Source organism: Phalangium opilio, unplaced genomic scaffold (assembly GCF_054372755.1).
Source record: "Phalangium opilio isolate 3A_F unplaced genomic scaffold, DU_Popi_V2 ptg000206l_1, whole genome shotgun sequence".
In the NCBI taxonomy this organism is placed as follows: domain Eukaryota; kingdom Metazoa; phylum Arthropoda; class Arachnida; order Opiliones; family Phalangiidae; genus Phalangium; species Phalangium opilio.
This window is the reverse complement of record NW_028324216.1, coordinates 576,388-601,422: the sequence shown is the minus strand read 5'-3', so window position 1 is coordinate 601,422 and position 25,035 is coordinate 576,388. Positions and strand designations below refer to the sequence as shown.

General features: G+C 35.2%; 2 protein-coding genes across 2 annotated transcripts in view; one reads left to right on the top strand and one right to left on the bottom strand.

The window, feature by feature from the left end:
- The window catches only part of LOC149621393 (beta-1,4-galactosyltransferase galt-1-like), an 81,068-nt gene that overhangs the window by 40,378 nt on the left and 15,655 nt on the right, over nucleotides 1-25,035 (bottom strand). The window lies entirely within an intron of this gene.
- LOC149621394 (uncharacterized) lies at nucleotides 3,055-24,060 on the top strand. Its single transcript, XM_089853764.1, has 5 exons — nucleotides 3,055-4,078; nucleotides 19,316-19,667; nucleotides 20,092-20,306; nucleotides 20,521-20,836; nucleotides 21,383-24,060. The coding sequence occupies exons 2-5, from the start codon at nucleotides 19,458-19,460 to the stop codon at nucleotides 22,181-22,183; spliced, it is 1,542 nt and encodes a 513-aa protein (XP_089709890.1). The 5' UTR covers nucleotides 3,055-4,078; nucleotides 19,316-19,457; the 3' UTR covers nucleotides 22,184-24,060.

Genomic DNA, 25,035 nt, shown 5'->3' with positions numbered 1-25,035 from the left:
ATGCCTACCAGATGTTGCTGCACTACTACGAAATCTAATCTAATCTATGCTTGCTAATAACCACTCCAATTGAAGCCATTAAAATATAATCATTCTAACTCATTAATTAATTTTTCCCGTGTGTCAATTACATAAGCATGCAGGCTCAAAATTCAACATGAATTAACAAATTATGTCACCAATCACCAACCGAATTGGAGCAGTTGTTGGCTACTGCTATTTTCTGCAGCAGGGTATAGAGGGAAATTATATGTGATCACAAAGATAACAGCATACAGTAATATGTATAATATTAAAGTAGATCTGATTGCAATCACTGATTGGTCAAATTGGTCTACAGACAAATTAAGAAGCTAGAGATAGAAAAAAATCTAGCTTACTTTCTGTTAGTTCTTTATTTGCTACTGATTGGACAAAAAAAATAATAATAATAATAATAAAAAATCCCATTCCAGGAACTAAGGCAATTACAAATATGAAAGGAGTGATTATTTATTAAAATTATTATTCATTTCCATAAAATATATTACATAAAAAATAATAACAATAAAAAAACCGGACGTAATTGTTAGGAACTTAGGGTTTTAGCATTATTAGGGTATCATCGTTGTCAGACCATATAGGGGCCACTTAAGATAATTGATTCACCCCCCCCCCCAAAGTCCTCCTTCACCAATTCCAGATTCTGCAGTTTAATCAGGGTTACCACAGATTTCTCATTGCAAAATTTCCTCCCTGACATTGTCCAGGTTTTCCCAAAAACTGGACATTGACCACTTAAAATGGTCAACCTTGAAACGTAGCCCCAAAGCATTTAATTTTTAAACTGGTCCAGCAAAATTTTTTCAAAGTGGACATTGTCCAGGGCCTTCGTCTTATTTATCAGCCTAGTCTTAACCCAGGAGTTCTAACCCCGTGACGTTTTACCCAGACACTGACGTCACAACTGCTTTTTATGATACCCATGCATTTTCAAATTCCATGACTTCTCCTGGATTTCCAGGTAATACGCGAACCCTACTATTTAACCCTGGAGTTCTAAAGCCAGGGACTACGTTTTACCCAGACACCGACGTCACAACTGCTTTTTACGATACCCATGCATTTTCAAACTCCATGACTTCTCCTGGAGTTCCAGGTATTAGTCGAACCCTGTTTAATGCTAAACACGATGCCCCCTTAGCTTTTAACCCCTCCCCTTTCCAACTCATCAATTATAGGGGGTGTACTGTGCAGAAATTGACAAGGTTCTGTAACTTCTCTTTTCTCATTTTCCTTGCCAAGTTTTTTATGTTTTTGGTTGAAAGAATTCGCGGTGATCGGTGGGGGGGGGGGGGGGGTAAGGGGTAAGGTAAGAGAAGGAAGGGGTTATCTTTATACGAAATTAATAAATGTTAAAAGAGAGGGGTCATTTGGGTAATAAGCTAGCTAGGTAGGCGGGGGTCACAACCCACTTTGCCTTATTCTTTTTTTTTTTTTTTGTTTTAGATATCTAAATGGGGCGAGGTCTTAAGGGTATGAAAGGTATTCTGTTTTTTTTATGAAGGTATGGGCTAGTTAACTTGACCATGGCCCGAGGGGATAATAAGCCAAAAATTCCTAAATTCCTTATAGGAAAAATGGGAATTTTACTATGGAATTATATAGGATTTTATAGGAGAAAATAAAATAAAATATTTTAAAGGAAAATATAGAAATAATAAAAATAATCGAGGGTTAGAATTTTAGAATAAAAAATAAAACAACGTGCTTGCCACGTGCTATAATTTCATTTCCCGCATTTTTTATTTAATTTAATTTCGCGCGGGCGCAAGCGTGCACGAGAACTTCTAAAATTCGCGCCCTTTCATTTATTAAGTTAATATCTTATTAATGAACGTTCCTCGAGACAGACATTCTTAAGACGTTACGGTCACGGATGGTTTTCAAATTTAATATTAACCGGTTAAACCCCTATTAAAAAAAATAAGTATATAAAAAACAGCACGAGGTTATTTGCCCTCTAGACAAACATTCCTTTAACTACAATACTAGCTAAATGAATTAACTGACGGCAAGAAGTGATATCTAGTTTACTAGGGAGAAGGTATAAATTCGCCGCTACATTTATAATCTAGCTCTTTATCTCCAGTCCAAACGTATAGTAGGTCCGGACGGAGTTAATCCTAGCCTATAAATTACAACAACCTGCATCTCATTGGTTCTTGAAAACTGACGTCAGCGCGACCGACGCGAATGACGAAAATTACAGTCATATTTTCCGACTGAGGAGAGTGTAGCGAAATAGCCCGGCCTTCTTTTACGTCCCCCCTTGTATTTTGAAAGGGGGACTGCAGGGACTATGGCGCGCGAATACTTAGGAAGCATCTTATACCTTCTCCCTAATAAAATAGATATCACTTCTTGATGACGGCGTGCACTTGTACTTCCTCAAGTCGTTACGCTTTCTTTAATCTCCTAAGAAGTAGCCGAGACGCGGGCGAAGGCAATCTACCCCTCAACTTACTTATTGTATTAATTCAATTTTATTTAGTTTCAATTCGCTCTACTTTAATTCACTTTAGTTAAGTTACTTTAATTTTGCTATATTTTTTTTAAATATTATTATTTAGTAACTTAGGGTTTGACGAACCCTAAGAACGCTTAATTGATTTACTTTGGAACTAATTACAATACTATGCTCAATCGGTAATTTATAGAATAATTAAATTTCATGCTATGTATCAAATCAATCAGAGTATGAGCACATATGCAAGTTACATTAACCTAGATAAACATTAAGCCCAACCCAACCCAACCCATCGGCACACACGCATCCACTGTCACAATATCAATAAAGATAAAAAACGAAAACACAACTTGTATAGTGTACAGTATATATTATATTATATATTCCTTTTATATATAATTCTATCGACATACATAACGAACCCAACATTAGAATACATTCATTAAGAAACCCTGAATACGACAAAAGCCATTGGAAACCAGATAAAACCGAGTCAACATAGCTTCCAATGAATTCACCCTTACAAGATGGACAAAAACACGTTCAAGTTAAGATTACAGCGTGCACAAAGCTTGGCGCCACTCAAATTAACCCGTAGTCTCGCCTTAACCCTACTGTAACTTAAAACTGACTAAATTTAGTCCACTGAATTACAACCAATAACCTATAAATAAATAGTATGATAACTTCCCTACACTGTTTAAACCTCTCCCCGCCTTTCATCTCCATTACATCTATTTCAATGGATAATCTAAAGAACATTACCAACCAGCAGTGAAAATCAATAACCTAGCTAGCATCCCAGGCATACAGCAGGCTTGCCCTTACTCATCTACGCATGCGTCATACGTAACGGTTGGTCATAGAGTGTATGATGTTGTAAAGCGCGTCCTTTTCGTTCAGGACAACCCTTACACGGGCTTGGCCCTTTCCTGGGTCCATAATCCCTAGGAATTAGGGACCCCAACAATGTCAGAATCCAAGAAATAGTTAACCTTAAAATAGGCCCGAATTAGGTTTAAAGATTTCCCGCCTTTTTCTACGATAAGTAAGCTGGACATAACCCTAACCCTAACCTTAAAATCACGAGACGATTGCGCGCGTGAATAATGAAATAAAAGAAGAAAAAATATTAGCGCGCCTTCTTTATACTGGTTAGATTTAGAAGGCGGGAATTCGGAAGAGGTTACGCAATGTTGCCAGTCTCCGAGTTAGTACGGCGCGCGCGCACAATTCCCGCCACTTTTCTCTCCTGTCTGCCTGCCTGTTTCTAACAGCTCTCTGAGTCTCTCTACCGGATAGGATCTCAGACTCAGTCTATGGGATAAACGTTATCCTACAAAGACGCGAAAATTATCGCGGTTTAAAAATAATAACGGACGGTAACGTTTGTCTTATGACGGTGACTTTTATTCTTTATATGATTCGGTGACATTTTTAAAAACCGTTAAAGAGGAGACTTGATTGGAAGAAGGAGACGTTGTTGACGTGTTATCCATGAAAGTCAAGTTGATGTTGATTCAAATTCAAAGAGAAAGATTATTGTAATATTTTATAAGGATTAAGGAGGTAAGTTAATGTTTAAATTTAAATGGATTTTCTTTTGGGAAAATAAGGGTTTTGTTAAGAGTCTATTGTCATTGATTTTTATATCTATGTATTTTATAATTTTCGATTTTAAAAATCGAACTTATTTGAAATAAATTATTGGATATCCTGGGAGCCCAGCAGCCAAAAATTCATAAATTTCTTATAGGAAAAATATGAATTATTTTTTTCAGGAATTATAGGATTTTATAGGAGGGGAAGATCAAGTGTTTTTATAGGAAAATATAGGACTAAAAATGCATGATCATGTATAATATTATTTGGCTTAAACTATGTGTAGAAAAATCTAAAGAAAAATAAATAAAATTAACAAATTGGATTTTACTTTGAAAATTGAGAGGAACTTAATTAAATTAAATGATATAATATAATTAAAAATTTCTGAGCGAGCCTTAATTGAAGCAATTTCGGTGAACATGTCCAGTCAAATGTGATCTCGATCATAATAAAAAGAGTTAACTAAATTTTAGGATAAATGTGATGCTAAACTATAAACGAAAACTTCCCCCAAACTAAGTCAAAAATATAGGATATTATACTGTAGGACCTTTCATTAAATTATAGGATAATAATATAGGAGAGGTTAAAAAATATAGGATTTTATAGGAATTATCGAACAATACGAAATGCAATAAATTTTCTGGCCCAAAATTTTAAATATCCCCTAATAATTTTCATGCCCATTTAAAAAATAAAAAATAAACCAAAAATATTAGCGACATTTTTCAGAATTTCGTACACGTTTTTAAGTCAATCTCATAACCTCTAATTAAAAAAAATATATGCATATAATTTAAAAAATAGGGGCTAATTTTAATGGTAGAAAAACCGGTTCTGAACTTAATCTCCTAACTCCTAATAATAATATCGAATGAATACCCTTGAAATCGAGTATGCAAATTAGTATATCTATAATTAAAATATTGCATCGAATACAAAAATATATCTGTAAGATGTAACCGTTAATGATTAACAGCTGCCATTGGGTTTATATTCAAATTGGTTCCATACATCTACGCCATACAGGGTGTTTCCCAAAAAGGGAGGGTGTAATTGATGGTTCTATGGGAAATCATTGATCAATTTTGAGAATCGTAAATGTAACTCTATACTTCTATCTATGAGCAGCCGATTTTGAATGTCCCATAAGGGATGCATGCACACCCTAACACAAGTTATGAACATTGAACATTGGACTATAGTGTTTTACTTTATGTATATATAGACCTTTAAATCGTGTTTAATTTAAATGAATTGTCGAAAACGGCGTTAAACATAATCTTCAATAATTAACTTTAACTAACATTAAATTAAAATAATCGTTCAGATAATTCGAGTTCTTAAATATAATTAAAAGTAGACCTAATTATATTTTATTTTAAACTAATCCGTAATTAAATTAGAGAGAACGAACGAAAGGGTTAAATTTGAGTTGAATAACCTTACACATAAAAAATTATCAAAATTAAATTAAAAGAAATAAAAAATAAAAACTGGACAAACTTGTAACCCAAAGTATTAAAGTATTCGATCAAAGTTTCAAGAAAATTTATATCTACTGAGTGGGTTAGCTATTCGAGAACTCAATATCAGATTTCATCTCAACCTATAAATTATGTGCTAACAAGTGTTGCTAGTCTCTTTGTGACGTGTAAATATGAATTCAAGCACTATCTACAACAGAACAGACTTTAAAAAGCTTATAGAATTCTGCTTGTAGATTCAGTAATTATAATTCAATTACCAATTATTCCACTCACTGAAGTTACTTCGTTCCATAATTTAATTACCCTGTGCCCTTTTGGGAAGAAACTCTAGAATTTATAACGGTACCATTATTCCCTGAACACGTCAACAACCTTAAGGAATGCTAAACTAGAATTAAAGACAAGTATCTCAAGTTATAGCTAAGCCGAAACCGAACGCGCACTGCATTATTCACCACCGTGACATAAACAAGTCAGGTTTTATTGATTACCCAGAACTAGTTTTTAAACATAGTATATAAGTTTAATCGGGGCTTAGATGGTAAACACCGCTCGCACTGAACTATGGCTATTTTGGTGGCTTGACCCGCATGATACAGATATGTTTGTTCAATTCAATCAAATAACCTATAGCATAAGTTTATAAGATATGTTACATGATAAGTATGACACTAAGTATACTATTCGTAATGCTACCTCCTAGAGACTTAATTACAGCTCGAGATAACTAGTTCGAGAAGGAGAACGACGGAAGCGAGTCAATTGAAGTACTTACTACACTCGGTGGTGGTTAATTAATTTTGCAGGACTTCTTCCATCTAGCTCCTATTTAGTCTGCATTACTAATTAGGCCTTTGACATCAGCGCCTCACTCACCAGGCGTACGTCAGTCGCTTTACCTCGAATCTATGACTACGTCACTCACTTCAATATTACAAGCTCCCGTTTCTATGTTACCATGCAGATTTTACAAACTTATGGATGGCCAACATATCTTATGAACTTATGCAACTATAATCGTTTCGTTTGTACCCAACCCGGAACTTACTGTCCACTGTCATACACGATAACTTCTTATTGGAGCACAACAACAACAAATACTACGTCATCGGTGGTTTTTGTATCAAAACAACGATAAGTGCAGTCTCTCCTAGAACTCTTCCGTTCGACTTCGACCTTTAAAGGCACTCAAACGAAGGCAAAGGCGACGGATGGGAAAAAATTACTTAAAATACGTCATGGGCACCACGTGACCTATATGGGATCATGGTTCAAAGTAACTTTATTTCAAAAACTAGCATTGAATTCAATAAATTGCCAAGTCTGCAGTGCAATCTCGCTAACATGGATCCTTGCGTCACGTGGTACCCGTGACGTATTTCAAATAATTTTTACCCATCCTCCACTGCCTTCGTTACACTCCCTTTAAATGCCATAGGCTTTTCTTCTTGGCTCACAGTGTACAATCATCAGTGAAACCTAACCTTACCAAACAATTAACTAACTGCTCAATTAATTGAAAGTCTTAATTACTTTATGTCACAACATCTCTATAAAAAAATACGGAAGTAGGACGATAAAATTCGATCTCTTTTATCGGGAATACATACAGCTACTAGGAATGATTGCGTACGTGCCATTTTAATTTCTCAACGTATCCAGGCGACCTTTTTTGTGGGAGGAGCTAGCTAGACTAATCATTATATATGACGAATTTTACCCAAGCGAATAATATAACCTTTCTCGGTGCGTCTTGCGTCACTTTGCGTTGCTATAAACCAATGAAATCACAGAGTTAGAAAGACGCCATTAGAATTATTAATAGGCGTCGTGACGTGTAGTAAGTTCTCAAGCCCGGTACACCCACAAAACCCGAATTCATAGAAATTAACATGGGTATACGCAATGATTCCTAGTAGCTGTATGTATTCTTGCTTTTCATAACTAAAACAATGCCCAATCATAAAACAAAAGCGCGTGGGACTGCACAATAGAGAATAAGTACGTTTTTCATATAGTTGTAGATAACCATTTACCAAAAATAAAAAACAACAAAAACTTGAGAAAAACAATTTGTAAATACAAAAACCTCTTAAAAAACCTAAAATAATATGTTTTATAGCAAGGGTGTGGTACGCGATATATTCTTTTTACACAAGATTGGTCAGCGAACTGGTAAATTAGTGTGTACCGGTCAAGGGGAGTTGATACCGTAGTCCAAGCTAGGGGGTAACGATATTATACCCAAAAATACACTTTATCTAGTGGTACATTTTCCAAATTGAAATATGTTAGAGGTAAGTAAAAAACATAATAGTAGGCGGTATTTTATAAAAGGTGAAATTATATACGCCCAAAAGGTCACGTGACCCGGCGGGTATAGAAAATTAAAAAGTGTATGTGTTGTACCTTGGCAGAAAATTCACGGTGTAGTAAACACTCAAATTATTCTTCCCCAATTTCGTAATGTAATAATATTGTAGTTGAAGAACTTCTTTTTTAGTTTTTAATGCAATTAAATTGACACTATATTTCATACTGTGATATACTATTACTACTACTACACGGTAAAATGTAGAAATTGTTTATCTTAAAATATAATAATTATAATTATTTTTTCGTTAAGGTTTCATTAATTTCGCATCAATACTAGAATCTTGAGGGTGTAGTATTTTCCTACTGTAATATAGTGGGTTTCTTACTATTACTACTACTAACAACAACACAGAGAAATTTGGAAATTGTTTTTCTTAAAATATAATAATTATAATTATAATTATCTTTTCGTTAATATTTCATTACTTTCGCATCAATACTAGAATCTCTAGGGTGAAGTATTTTCCTACTGTAATATAGTGGGTTTCTTACTACTACTACTACTACTACTACTACACAGAGAAATTTGGAAATTGTTTATCCTAAAATATAATAATTATAATTATATTTTCGTTGATGTTTCATTTATTTCGCATCAATACTAGAATCTTGAGGGTGTAGTATTTTCCTACTGTAATAAAGTGATTTTCCCCCTACAATACGGAAAGATGTAGGGAATGAACAAGAGTTGGGGCAAAGACAAATTGATTCTTCTGTTTCTGTACCCTAGTATCTAGACTAGACACGGCTAGATATTGAAACCCACCACCTGTTTTTGTTTCTAAGCTACGACAAGTGTTGTTTACGATACATACACTATCGTTCTTACCCACTTACAGCTAAAAATATTCCGTGTACGTGTCCATAACACCTTATTTATAAATATACAGGGTGTTTCTGATAAGTCTGGTATGGCATAAATTAAGGGGGATGTTAATTCTTTGGGAAATCGATTTTGAGTCGAAAATGTTCTATACTTCTATCGCCTCCATTTTGTTTACCACAAGGGACACTATTTTCGAGTTATGATTTGATTCAGTGTTTTAGGGATGACCCCTTAATTAAATTAAATTAGAAATCATTGTCTAAATCAGTTTCTTAATTAAATTTAATTAAGGGGTCATCCGTAAAATACTCCAACAACAATCATAACTCGAAAACAGCATTGTCCCTTGTGGCCAACAAAATGGAGGCGATAGAAGTATAGAACATTTTCGACTTTCTTAAAGTGTTAGTGACATAATTTTCGTCACCCACAAACTTAAAATGCTAAAAAAATCCTTGAAAAATCTATTTTATTATGATATGTTTACTTTTGTATTTGGTTTCGTAGAAATTTGTAAAATTGCAATCAAAGTTTAGTGTTTGGAAAAGGCCTAGTTAAAATTTTGTTTCGCTTGATGACGTAGTAAGGAGAAACTTTCACTCTAGATGTCGCTCACGTGACGCCTATAAGTGTCTCAATCTAAGTGTTAAGCCTATTTTATTCATATTCGCGCGGCATTAGTAGACTCGGGAGTCTCGGGCGCGCGTTTGGCTTTTCCGCGAGATGCCGTGAGTGACGTAGCAAGGAGAAAACCCGCCAAAAATCTTCTTCGCAAATTTGCTTTTGTCCCCCCAAATTTCAAGTTTTCAAAGTGTTTTTTCTGTGTTTTCCTTCATATTTAAATATTAATCAAGCATATTTTTGGAATCAGAAGAGTTTAAACTCTCAAAAAAGTAAGGTTTTCTTTAGATTTGAGATAATTTTTAAATCACGTCGCTATTCCTTTAACTTTAACTGCGCATGCGATTTAGGGGTTGCCAGTAATTTGTTATTACAGCATCTCCTGCAAGTAATTGGACACCGAATTATAATTACTGAATCGAACAGAATACTACAAGGCAAGCTTTTCAGTATCTGTTCTGTTGTAGATAACGGTTTATTGAATTGCATTCGTCCCAAACAACTGGCAACACTTAACCGCAAACTATCTAATCTATTGGTATGAATAGGAGAGAAAAATGACCAGAGAGAGGGGGTGAGGGAGTAAAGGAGGGTCCTGTCCACGCCAGGAGTGACCAACACCGCCCAAGCAGTTCGCGAGATGAAGGGTAAAAGAGGCTGGACAGTGGGAAGCTATCGAGCAATTAAAGAGTCCAGTGGGCGGAATTCGGTTGAAAAAAATAATAGAAAATGGATCGCTTAGAGGGGGTATTTAAGGTTGCCTGCAGGGGAAGGGGTCAAAGTGTGTATATGGGGAAATTGACCCCCAACCCCACACACACCCACAATGCCCTGAAAAAGCTGATCGAAGCGATGCGAGCGGAACGGATTGAGTTAGTATTTTCATTCGTGGTCAGTGGCGCGAGAACCTAGACCGAGTGACCAGCCAACCCTAAAAATCATAGCCGCTACTAGAAGTGCACCATTTGAAGTTACAAACGAATAGAAAATGCAGAAACTCAAAAGTATAGAGAGCTTTCAGTTGGAGGAGGACCTGAGTCTCGTGACATAATTTACGCTGCCATATTGCATGGTGGGTTTTAAGCAGGAATGAAGCTGAGACCACCCAATATGGCTACCAGAACAGCGCCGCTAAGCCTTGGGAGGGTGTAGACCAATTTGACCAATCAGTGATTGCAATCAGATCTACTTTAATATTATACATATTACTGTATGCAGTTATCTTTGTGATCACATTTAATTTCCCTCTATACCCTGCTGCAGAAAATAGCAGCCAACAACTGCTCCAATTCGGTTGGTGATTGGTGACATAATTTGTTAATTCATGTTGAATTTTGAGCCTGCATTATACGGGAAGAAATTTATGAGTTAGAATTATTATATGTATATTTCTTCTTGGGATTATTAGCATATATTAGATTTAAATGCAGTAAACGTGTAACACCTGGTTGGTGGCTAGTATGAAGTTAATTTTCAGTTTGTTGACGGAAGTCCTACTATATTATTCTAGCGTACCACTACCTGCACGTGGGTTTTAAAGTCAACGCCGACTACGCTTTCATATTAACGCGTACCTTATGCACATGCTATAAATTTTAATAATACCAGGGATAGATTTAATTTTAAAAGTAGGAATGGAGAACAGAGTAATATGTGGGCGCGCGTCAAAGTCCCGGACCCCCCTTCCACGGGACGGAGGGGGGTATGAAAGAAGCTAAGCGGGTCATAGCGACAGAGGTAAAAAGGAATTACGTAGTATTCGCCGTCCCCGCCTCAGCAACGTCATCAAAACGTATAGTTTAAAACTGAGCCAATAAGATATGATTTAAACTTTTCGTTACGTGTTGGTTGGAGGGAGGGGCTCTATACTGGGTGGTCTATGACTTGAGTCGGAATAACTGAAGTAAATACAAACCGTTCAACCCATTCCTACTTCTAAAATAAAATCTATCCCTGATAGTACTTTTACTTTATGGGTTTCAAAAAAAAAAAAAAAATAAAAGTGGCTTATTATACGTAATGTTTTCGAACTAATTAATACATTAATGTTTGATGAAATAATTGGATATGGGAGTTAACCTTCTGCCCCCGATAACCCACCCACTGGGACGTTTTTTCTTTGAATCGTTATTATTACATTAAAGCTACAAACGTGGTATGAATCGACACCATAGCCGAGAAATGTAACGAGATTGTAACGTTTTACAAATGGCGAGGGCAATTCACAATTACTGCAACTTCAACACTCCGAGTCCTTAAGTGACTTCAAAAGTGACCACTGTCTATTGTGTATTTTCCTTTCAAATGATATATAGTATACTAGGGGAATTTAAAACTGGCATAATGTCAATACGCCAGGTTGATATTACAATCATGCAATATCACCTTAGATCTACTTTACCAGCCTTCACTAACCAGGTGTTAATTTTACGTCTACTACAACTAAATCTAATCTATGGGATTATAATCACTCCAATTGAAGCAATTAAAATATAATCATTCTAACTCATTAATTAATTTTTCCCGTGTGTCAATTATACGCATGCATGCAGGCTCAAAATTCAACATGAATTAACAAATTATGTCACCAATCACCAACCGAATTGGAGCAGTTGTTGGCTACTGCTATTTTCTGCAGCTGGGTATAGAGGGAAATTAAATGTGATCACAAAGATAACTGCATACAGTAATATATGTAAAAAATTAAAGTAGATCTGATTGCAATCACTGATTGGTTGGTCAAATTGGTCCATACAGACAAATTAACAAGCTAGAGAGAGACAAAGAAAATAGTTTTTTCAATCAAGACTTGCAGAAGCTGAAGTACGTCGTAAACATAACAACAACTATTACTAAAGTCCTCCAATAACACGAAACAGTATCCCTAGCTTACATTCTGAATATTATTTCACTATTTTGCAAACGTTTCATATAGACAAACAAACATATCAAACAAACAGAAAACTAAAGTTACAATACAATTCCGAAGCTACTCAATTCAACTTGCGGGATCGAGTTTTTTCGAGCGAACGTATAGTAGAAAAACTTCATATTTAATTCATGACGTTACGGTTTCAGTAAAACGCGATAAAAAATACCATAAAAATACTCCTGTAGTGTATACTGTTGTAACCAACACACAAAAATAACCAATACCCATTTGCGTAAAAATTTATTGTTATCTATATATATATACCTATATATTCCTTATATATAGTTCTTTTTTTGGCAAAGTAACATTCTCAAAGAGCTCGAAAACTTCTCCAAGCTATAAAAAATGTAGTATATATATATTGTACAGGGTGTTCTTCCCAAAAAGGAGCTCAGGATAATTATAGGACCGAATTAGTACAATGCGTGGTTCTATGGGAAATCATCAAACAATTTTGAGAATCGAAAATGTATAACTCTATACTTCTATGTATGAGCAGCCTATTTTGAATGACCCATAAGGGATGCATGCATCCCCCTGTACTTCTTACCACCCTTTTTGAAACACCCTGTATTTTATAGTATAGTACAGGAGGGGGGTTTGAGGGGGGCAACATGGTGGGGCTATTCCTATACTCGATATTTTACGTAAAAATCTTCGAGTGTCCCCCAAAAATAGCCACTAGAGCCCCACGGGTTCTACCCCAAAAGCCCAGCTGAATTTGAAAGCCATTAACAATACTGGGGGGAGGGTTAGTTTATAACATTCTTTACCCCCCCCCCTCTCTCGTAGTCGTTTCCCCATTTTTAGTAAGTAATAAATAAAAATAGAAGGCCCTAAAGTGAAGCGTGTGAACTACAACGATCTTTATTTTCATTCCAAATATCCCTGACCATTCCAGGTTTTCCCTAATTTCAATCTAAAGTCACTAATTTTCGTTGACTTCGTATTTTTCTATTTGTTACTGTAGAAAAGTCAGTTAAATAATGAATTATGCAATCGAAAAAATGACCAGTACCAAATTTGACTTTGACCAGGAATACATACAGCTTATAGGAATAATTGTGTATGCGCCATTTTCAAGAAGCCATCAGAATTATTAATAAGCGTGACGTGTAGTAAGTTCTCAAGCCCGGTATACCCACAAAACCCGATTTCATATAAATTGACTTAGAATATATATATGGGAGTACACAATGATTCCAAGTAGCCGTATGTATTCCCATACTCAACTAATAAGAAATTCCCTTACTTAAGTTAAAAATCCCTGACAGGATAGATATTTAAATAGCGTAATGTTCAACTAAAAATCCAAATTAAGATTTAAACTCTACATTTACGATGGTACTTCTGCGATGCGGTCATTTTTGTCCGTAGAAAAGTTAGATGACAGTTTGGTCTCTAGGGGTATGAACACTATTCCATCATAATCAATTCTTGAAGAAATGCATGCTGGGGGAATAGAAAAATGCTACTCCAAGCCTAAAATAACCTCAAAAACGTCCCTTTAGTAGTGATATTCTTAAGCCTTGGCCAAACCAGTGCTCATAGTATCATAAGTTAATAAATGATATGTTCCTTCCATAAATATGCCTTCGTGACTTACAGTTCTCGAGATAACTAGTTCGAGAAGGAGAACGACGGAAACTAGTCAATTGAAGTACTTACTACACTCGGTGGTGGTTAATTAATTTTGTATCAGGACTTAAGTTCCATATAGCTCTTATTTAGTCTGCATTACTAATTAGGTCTTTGACAGCAGCGCCTCATGCACTAGGCGTACGTCGCTCTACCTCGAATCTATGACCTACCTAGGCTATCACTTCAAAATTACAAGCGCCAGTTTCCAAGTTACCAGATTTAACAAACTTATAGAACCAACATATCTTATAAACTTATGGCAGTATTAAGAATCTTACGATAGCACTATAGCGCCTTAAGAACCAACCACTAATCGATTGTCTGCTTTAGGTCTAGCCCTGACTACACTTCACAGTCATTCGAAGTTGACAGCGCTGTCAAAGTCTAGAGTATGAGTAGATAATACCAATGTAATGGTCGTAGGTTAACTTGACGCCAAAAGCTCTTTACAAGAATATGAAAGATTATGTCTCGTATTTCAAGTGGTCCAACTTAAAATATGATTACTAAGCTTTTTAGCAAAGTTAATTTGGAGCTAAAAATGCTCTTATCTTTTCAAAGGGAGCGTGAAGGGGTCAAACGGGGTCATATCATGATCGCTTAGTAATGCTTTCTTTCAAAACGTTAAAAGATGATTAGCTTAGTTTATTTAAACAATTATTTGATTTTTGGTAATTGTGAAAATGTAATAAATTGAGAAGGTAATTGTTTTGTTACGTCGAACATATTTTAATTAAAAATTAATGTAAAAATTAATTTGGTTGAGAGATGACGTCGTAACTGTGTCGAATTCTGATTGGTGGGAAAAAATTTAGGAATTAATTTGATTGGTCGATGGGGTTGTAACTGTGTCGAATTCTAATTGGTGGAAATAAAATGTAAAACGTAACTTGATTGGTCGATGGGGTTGTAACTGTTTCGACTTCTGATTGGTGGAAATGAAATGTAAAGGGTAATTTGATTGGTCGAATTCTGATCGATTTAAAAATAATTCTATTTACTTATTAACTACTAAATGTCAAAATTAAGTAGTTATTTAGTAATATTCCCCCACTTTTCGCGTTCCCTAATTTGATTGGCTGAAACTTTGACCTATTACGCTGTTCTAAGAGCTCCGACAAAGAACTTCAAATGACGAACTTTGATAACGACCCCCAGAAAGGTAAGGTGGAAAAAAACCATTTGAAATTCAAGATAAATGAATCCAACATATCAAATTCCGCAATTTCATATAACATTATATTTTAATATTATATTATTTCTGATCTAAAACTCTCTTCTACAACTTTCCCGTATACTTCAGTATTTATTTTAGATATCCATGTATTCCAGATTTATTCACTTCATCTCTAATGGATAAAAGCAATTTTGGTAGTGCATGCACCCTGGCCTGGCCGGAATTCTTTAGCTATATAATCATGTTCACAGTCAACCGGCACTACTTTCTTCCTTTCCCCAAACTTAACATTAACCTACGCCTTAGCTTTCTCTAAATTATCAACTAACGCTGAACAATACCTAGATTTCTTTGGGTGGGAAATCAGAGATATATAAAGAAAAGAAAGAAAGAAAGTTTTTTATTCCGAGTAGTTTTATTTCATGATTTATATCAGTTTCTTTTATCGGCCTACAGGTTGGCGTGAACTGAACTAAACTCCAATGCAATCTTATTAGAAAATATAATACCGTAAGAGGCCTCGGTGCAGGGTAACCCGAACCCAACCAATCATCAAACCAAGCAAACGCGAATACGTGAACTGCAAGAATTTCTGGAATTGATATCGATGAATAATTTGGTAAAAGGTGTGCCGAATATAGCCGTAGAATTTTCAATTGAATTGAATCTTTTCCCGCTTATAAAAGTTTTACAAAATGTTCAGATTTAAAATTCTCAGTTAGATTTTTCAGGTTCTTCCTGACGTGCCCCTGACCTTTCTGGCCTATTTAAAAAATTTCCCGACGTTTCCCTGACCTATTTTCAAATTCCTTAACGTTTCCCTGACCTATTTTCAAATTCCTTAACGTTTCCCTGACCTATTTTCAAATTCCTTAACGTTTCCCTGACCTATTTGTCCCACTTTAAAAATTACCAACGTTTCCCCGACCTTTTATTACCTATTTTTAAAAACGTTCCCATGACAACCAAGTTAGAAAAATAGGAAGACCATTCTCAGGCAAATATTTCCACCTGTATGTATATACACTTCAAAAGATTCCTCCGAAAAACTTTTCGCGAACCTGACCTCAGGTCATACATATATATATAAAGAAAAAAAACCTAATTTAAAGCAGAGCAAAGTTTGCGGCAGCTATTAATATATTAAATAGTCTCCATTAAATCGGAGCTCTTATTTTATGAGGATCCTGGGAATTGCGGCAGCTTCTCGGAATTCCCGCCCTATCGTTTTTGGCGGGAAAAGTTCATATAAAAAAAGGCGCGCTCGTGCTCTCCACAGGGTGGAGGGTTCTCTAACTCCCTTCTTTTCTTTCTTTCAATATTGAATGATGCACTCAGTATCTCTACATATCCCACTGCCCAAAAAACCCACTGGATGTTTTTCCCTCCTTACAGCATGGATTAGCTATTTTCAAGTTGGGTACAGTATTATTCCTACTATAATGTAGTAGTTTTTCCCCTATAATGTAGTATTATTCCTACTATAATGTAGTAGTTTTTCCCCTATAATGTAGTATTATTCCTACTATAATGTAGTAGTTTTCCCCTAGAAAAAACGTTACTCAGGTGTGATAAAAGAAGGATAACGTACTTAAAATTTTGAAGATTAACTACAAATACATGGGAAATTCTATCTGTTGAGAAGGGTAGGAGAAAAACTACTACAATATAGTAGGATAAAACCATGCAGATTCAAGATTGGGGAGATTAATGCACAATTATCGAAACACATACGAAAAATTAAAGTAGTTCTTAATTTTAAAGATAAACTAGCTCTACAGTAATACATGGGAAATTCTACATCTGTTGAAAAGGGTAGGGGAAAAACTACTACAATATAGTAGGATAAAACCATGCAAATTCAAGATTGGTTAGATTAGTGCACAATTATCGAAACACAGACGGAAAAAATAAAGTAGTTCTTAATTTTAAAGATAAACTAGCTCTAAATTAAACTAACTATAGCTATTTATTTCATCATTTGAGAGGGCGTAGGAGGAAAACATCTAGAATATAGTAGTATAATACTACACGCAAATATCTAAACCATGCTGTATATTTATGTTTTTTTTCTTTGCTTGGCCTGCAGCACGAAACACGTAAATTTATCCCACGAGATTCCTATGGCAAATCGTAATAAAATGGGGTTATATTCCCCAACTGCGTATACTCAAAGAAAAAATATAAATAAACAGGTATATACCTCGACTGTACTTAAGGAACCTAATATTAAATATTACCCCATATTAATGATTAATGACATTAATTATAAACTAATTATATGCAACAAAACAAAACAGTCTTTATGCTAATATCCATATAACTGGTTTATTATTTGATTCATAGTATATTTTCTATGGCCCCTGTAAAGTGGCTTTTCCTTAGTACTTTATGGTATCGTGGGTGAAGCCGACATTCAGGCTGAAACAACCCCATGTTAAGTCTACGGCCCCTGTAGAAATGTTTACACTGCTGCACACCAAAAATCGAAATTGTAGAAAAATGAATTCATGTTAAATTTCAAGGACAATGCCGATACTCTAGACTCCCAAATGGCAAACCCATACTTATTTATATGAATATTAGGCTATGATTAAACTAATATATGTCTTTTTGTACAAACTACAAAACGAACAACGGATTAAATTTCTTTTTCAAAAAAAAAAATTAAAAAAAAAATCTAATTTTAGTTTTCATCCCCCTACCCCGATTTTTACTCTTTCTTTCAGATCTTTAAAAAAAAACCACCCATAAAAACCTTTCTCAAGTAAAAACCATCCAAACGCATTTTTCTTCGGCCCCCAACTTGGAATTTTTGAACTACTACCGTTAAGGTTACATCATCGCTTTGCTATTCTGCGTGTAACTTATCACGGTTAATACAGACAGACAGACAAAGCGAATTGAAAGCTCCTTTCCATATTGGTTTAAAATCCACGTGCAAGAATTAAATTGAACCCAAAAGAACCCATATATAAAACTCAAGAACCTATGAATATCCATTCATCCAAGGTGTAGATGAGCTGGTACTTTAGCCAATATTGCGGCGATATCAGCTAGGACCTCACTGGCAATAAATTGCGAATAACCTGAGCTTAATAAAAGCCCTTTTTAAAAGGGGGCGGGGCGTACAGTATCGTCTGCTTGTACGTCAGCTTAAGAAGGAATATTGATTAGATGTGTTTGTGGGCATAAAAATACGTTAGATAGGGCTTGAGAGTTACCAGTCCACCACCAAATTTGGTCCGTATTGGATTTGAAGCTATAAATTAATTTATACGTCTTTGTTATTCACATACCCATCAGGAAACACAAGACTTTGAAAATATATTTGTACTGATATTCTCAGGTCTTAATTGGGTTCTTGATTGAACCAATTTCTATACTAAAGTTAAGACTAGATATAAGGGATTAAAAAAATGGTTTTTTCTTTAGTACAAGGACTCCCCCCCCTTCCTTTCGTTAATTACGTCAGCTGGAACATTTTTTTTCCAATTCTTTTTTAAACGGATTTCCTTTTTATAGGCCTACATATATCTTGGTTCTATCGACTTAAAGACCTCCCCCTAAGTAGAAATTCTTCATCTGGATAATAGAGTTTTTAAAAGACGTTTCAGCTCGAAAGAAAAATGGTTTTAAAAAGACCATACCGTCCCCCCCTCCACCCTTTAAAGGGAGTGTGAAAAGCTAAAATGAAGCAAATTTTTTTTTTATTTTTTTTAATCGCTTGTTCTATGCACTAATTATAAGACCAATCTGCATATAGTGAAACATTAATGGAAATAAATACCTTAGCTCCGAATGATTTTAAAATTCAAATTAGTTCAAATGAGATTCACATGAAACCAATAGAGCTTATCTCAGTTGTGACGTCATAGCCTAGGTAAAACGTCACGGGCTTGGGCGGCCATGTTTAATACCGCTTTGGTTCTATAGGTAAAAGTATGGGTGACGTCATACTGAGGGTTCTGATTTAGCTCTATTTGCACTGAAACTAAACTCTTAAAGGAACATTATGACACCCTTATTTTTAAAATTCCGTTTTGTAATTAATTTTTTTCTGAAAGAGATGGCGCTTTTATAGAATAAAAATAAAATAATATAATATTTAAATACAAGTTTGATTATTTCATTTCAGAAAGTCACTGGACTGAAAATGGACAGCTATAGTTATGCAATGGAGCGTAACACCCTACGTGCACCGCTACCAACAAGGCGTCCTCAACTTCGAGGCGTTCATTTAAGATACTAAAAGGTCAAGGGAGAGTGGTATTGGAGTTATGACAATCCGGCGACGGGCTCGTTTGACCAGGATGGCCGCTATACGACGCTCAGCCGACAGGAAGAATCAGTCCATTTGTTTGGTGGTCATCTTCCTGGCATTTTTTGCTTGCATAGTGGTCACCGAAGTCTTTCTAGTCGATAAGGAGTCAACTGGGGAAACCGCCCTTTGGAACCGTTTTTACAAGGACGAACAACCCACGGAAAAGGTATAAAACAAGTCTCGATTAAGAACTTAAGATTCCTATAACTTTGTGTCAAGGTCAGGATGACTGAACCCTTTGTCAAAGCATAGCTATGAAAATTATATACTTTAGGTCATGATGATTCATTGACAAAATCCATTATAGTGACTCTGAATATTTGTCCCCAAGGCCATGATTACATTTAGAAATGAAAAGATAAAGAATGACCTTTAATAATAATCCCCAAGGTCATGATGACCCTCATGATACTTCTTCGAAAAGGAGCCCAAAAATATGATTTAGTTTATTTGAGGTCATGATGGTCCTTTGTTATTTTATGATAGGATCTATCAGTCTAGAATTTACTCTGATTTTAACGCCACGACCTTGAGAACATTTTGAAGGTCGTGATGACCTAATTTTCCTTTTCCATTTTGTATATTTCAAGTATCCAGATGACGTTACGCCAAGAGTGGCTAGGGAATTGAATCGTATACCTCAAGAGAACGAATTTTCATCAGCTTCGGTTAAGAAAAAGTACCACCAACACTTCAACGGGACACCAACATGGTACGAGGACAAATGGCAGGGTGTCAAAGGCGCCAAGGACAAGTTTTACGTTTTCTCGGCGTACTACGACGATAGGAAAACCAGAACTATAAGGTAATGACTTTGAACTATCATAACAGGGTTGATACAACCAGAACTTTTGGAAAACCGATTTGCCTGAGTTTTCCAGGCTTTTTCCCCATATAATTCCCAGAGTTTTCTAACCTTTTTTTCCCAAATATGGAGTAATAACAACTAGGGGTCACTTGGATTCCAGACAAAGAGGTGTCACTTCAAATAACATTAGATTTTAATTAATTTACAACAGAATCATCGCGGCAGCTCGTACAAGGATAGCCGAAAGAATGACCTGCGTCTTCTGGTTTGGTAACGGCGAAGAACCAACAACCGTTTACGCAACTAACAAGTTAATCAGGGAAAATTGGAACCTAAAATACAGCGCCTATTTCTTGCTGTGTCCTTTACGAAGGGACATTCCTGGCATTCCCAAGGAGGTGTCCATCGTCAAACCCGGATCGGGACAAGCCAGTAATCGGCTACTTATTCATAATAACAAAATCAAGTACAAAGAACCCAAAGGATTGGCTGTGTGCGTCAAACCGATGCATTACAGTTACAACAAAGTAAGTACAATGGAAAAATTAAATGTATTTGACATAATGGGGGGACATACGGACCATAACCCTACAATGCGTAAGTATGCTTGGGTTTGCGCGAATTACCATCAAACTTAATTCAGATGGGTACATAACAATCGCACCGTGCTAGGATGAATTCTAAAATTACTGTTCGGTATTTACTAAATCCCCAGCAATCAATTAATTAACCCTGCACAAACCTTGATTGTCTTGACGTGATGAGACAAAAATTACCACAAGCGTACGCATGCGCATGCGCCTTGGTTGGCAAATAGTTAAGCAGCCCTAATAGATTAGTAATGATGATTGGGATCACTATTTACATGGCGTATGTGCATGATTCGGTTTAGTACATAACCTTGCTATAATAAAAATGTTAATTCTGATGTTGGTTGGGAATTAAGAATCATGTTACAATTACAGTACCCGCTTTGTGGTGGTGGTGTTACACTTCTCTCTAAGAGAAGCATATTATTATATTCTTCTGACTATGTATGTATTAATGCAATATATTACGAATGATTCTTTTAGATGCTGGACTTTGTGGAATTCGTAGAACTGAACCGTTTAATGGGTGCATCTCACTTTATCCTGTACAACCACACGGTGGGTCCCAACGTCTCGTGCGCGTTAAACCACTACAAACAACGCGGCCTGGTGACCTTACTTCCTTGGCACTTAGAAATGACGTCTCAAAAAGAGATACGTACGGAAGGTCTTTTCGCCGCGCTTAACGACTGTTTATATCGAACAATGTATCGTTTCCGGTACGTTCTTATGATAGACTTTGACGAATTCGTAGTCCCGCATTCCAATAACAGTTTAACCTCCATGCTCAACTATTTGACCTCTCGTAACCCCGCCCGTATCGGGGCGTATTCCTTCCAGAACGCGTTTTTTTACTTACAATGGCCGAACGATACCGAATCACGTGATTTAACCCTTCCCTTATTAACCCTGCGCAAAACGAAACGAAAATCGAGACTCCACGCGCATAAACAACGTTCGAAATGCGTCGTCTTACCCGAAAGAGTCGTTGAAATGGGCAACCATTTTGTATGGGAATTTATGCCCGGGAAAATAATGCAAAACGTGCATCCGGACACGGCCTTCCTACATCATTACCGCGTTTGCGAATTTGGCGGGAGTGATTGCATAAACACGACATCTACCGTTGATAGAAGAATATACACGTGGAAAGACGAATTGATTAAATCAGTTACTAATATTCTGGCAGCCATGCAAAGTTTATTTTGCGGGAAAGCTATTAATGCCGCGACCGAGGGGACAACTACTACGGCTAATCCGGACGTACCACCCGAACCAGCGTGATAATATCACTAATAACACATAAAATAACTAAACTAAACTAGTCAAATCAAATTGAATTAAATACGTCAGAAAGGAAGAAATTTAAGTGATTATAATAAGTAGCCTAAAACGCGTGTATTACAATTAAACCACTTAATTACAGAGAGTAATAAATTATATAATTAGTTCGATTTAATGATGCAAAAGGCCGGGCGAGTATCCCTTCCCTCGCTGCTTTTTATTTCCCCCCCCCCCCATTCCATTCACGTTTGAATTTGTGTGTGCGTGTCAATGCCCCTTTAATTCAATTTTATCAAAAGCAAATTGAAATACAGAAAGTGAGGTAGGTATACTGTCTCTGTCTCAACGAAAATATTGATTATCTGATCATAAAACAAGGAATTAGTAATACCATAAGTCTATAAGATATGTTCCCATAAGTTTGTCACAGGTTCATGAGAACACAGCACCCTTTAAAATATGATAGACTTATCAGAAACACCCTGAATATTTTAAATCAATTCTAAACCTAATCTCTCTTTCGTTCGCTCGGCCAATAAAAATTAAATAAATAAAAATAACCCTTTAAACCTTCATAGCGCGTGCGCAAAAACGTCTGGAAGCAATTTTTATATTTTCGTATAATTAATAAACTTAAACTAAACTAAATAATAAATAACTAAAATGGGGTCAATAATTATGGGAAGATTTTTTAAACCAAAAGGAAAATTAAAAAAAATAATTAATAAAAATTAATTGAAAAGTGCCGCTAAAGTGAACTCCTCGACTAATTGAAGAAATTAAAATTAATTAACTAAGGAAGCATAGACAATTTTTCGAAGAAAAATATAAATAATAAATAAATATTTCAAGGGTGCTTTAAGGAATAAACAAGTAAATAAAAAAACGAGTTTAGACTATAAAACATTAAATAAGTAAACAAAAAAAACAGAAATAATTCCAATCAATCTCTCTTAGTCAAATTTTAGATTAATTAGATAATTAAGTAATTAATCGCTAGTTTAATTAATTTAAGTATTTAAATCGCGAGTTTGCTAAAGAAAAAAAAGATTAAAAAATAAATTAAATATTAAACTAGTCAATTTTTAATATATATAATTTAAAGTATCTAATTTAATTTTTTTAATAAAAATAAAAATAATTATTTTTTAAGCTTTAGCGTGATAATATTGACATATAGTCATTAATTAATTTGTTTTCCTATAATAAATAAGTAAATAAAAATAAACCGAATCCCTATAAATATAATAATGTCTGTTTATAATGTAAATTAAATTAAAATTAAATTTAACCTAATAACTATTTAAAAATCTCGGGTATTTAAATATGTTTAAATTATAAAACTGATCCATAATTTTTTGAAAAACAAAATAAAGGTGCTTGTAATTTGGCAGTAAACAAAAAAAAACAAACAAAAGGATTAATAAACAATAAATAAATTGTACTCTTCCAAAAAAAAAAGAATATAATTGTACTCGTGTTCATCTACACAACTACTTTCTTTTCTATATGAAATTTAACATCGGGTATCCTTCCGCGTTACGTGTACTTGAACACAACTATAAGATGATTTTAGAGCAAAAACTAAGTAAAAATATTTAAGTTATTTTTGCTCTAAATCATGTAGCAAAATGTTCCTCTTAGAGATGCGCAAGTAATTTACTAATTACCTCTGAAAATTACTGATTTTACCATGGTAAATTACCAAAGTTACTAATTGCCACATTGCACACCAATGGTAATTATAATAATTAATTAATTAGTAATATATAGCATGAGATAATTTACCATGATAAAATACCAGGTGGTAACTAAGTAAATTTCGCATCTCTAATTCCTTCTGTTCAATAAATAAAATAATTTTATTTCTAACTAAATTACTTTCTCTTAATTCCACATATCATAATAGGGAATACATACAGCTACTAGGAATTATTGTGTTCCCATGAATATCTCCCATGTTGATTTCTATGAATTCGGGTTTTGTGGGTATACCGGGCTTGAGAACTTAGTACACGTCACTCCTATTAATAATTGTGACGTGTTTCTAACTACGATTTCATTAGACTAGCCAGCTCCTCCCACGAAAAACCTGCCTAAATCGTTGGGAGAAAATGGGTTCGCAATTATTCCTAGTAGCTGTATGCATTCTTGGAAAAGTATATGTATAGGGGTGGTAAAATTAAACAATGTTACAATTTAAGCCTCAATTTTCTAGCTAGCTTCTCTCACAAAAAGAACCCGCACAGATACGTTAATAAAAATGGCACGTACACAATGATTCCTCAGAACTATATGCATCCTCATCAGATTATTTATTACATGTAATAATTTCATATCTAATTTACTTCTATTTTAATTAGCATTATTACCTCCCCCCCCCCCCCCATTACTGCCACTTCTCCTCAACTCTTAATATTCTAAGTAAGTTTGGGATAAGGTTTTAAGAGCTTGTCATACGAGGCAACGTGGATGGTTATATTTTATTCGCCAAAAATTTATCTTACTTAGGTATACGTTACGCGACGAAGCAAATTTTAATTAGGCGTGTTTTAATTAAGATCGGACGGGGTGTGTGTTGAAAAGTACCAGCGATACGCCAGCTTGGACCGACTCATTACTGTTGAGAAACCAAAGTCACTTGACAGTACTAACAAGGGCGGGAAGGACTAGTGAAAAGTTCTTTTTCTTAGTGACAAGTTCACCGGCATCTCCTTTGAGCTTAGGCCCTGAGAATATCGAGAGGTTCTCTAACATACAACTTTTGGAAGACCGATTTCCTCAAGTTTTCCAGGTTTTTTCCTATATATTACCCTGAATTTTCAAGGTTTTTTTCCTCATATAATTCCCTG

Coding starts and splice junctions, on each gene's coding strand:
- LOC149621394 (XM_089853764.1), top strand. CDS start 19,458: ATGACAATCCGGCGACGGGCTCGTTTGACCAGGATGGCCGCTATACGA. Junction 20,307..20,520: donor AGGAAAACCAGAACTATAAG/GTAATGACTTTG, acceptor AATTTACAACAG/AATCATCGCGGCAGCTCGTA. Junction 20,837..21,382: donor TGCATTACAGTTACAACAAA/GTAAGTACAATG, acceptor TGATTCTTTTAG/ATGCTGGACTTTGTGGAATT.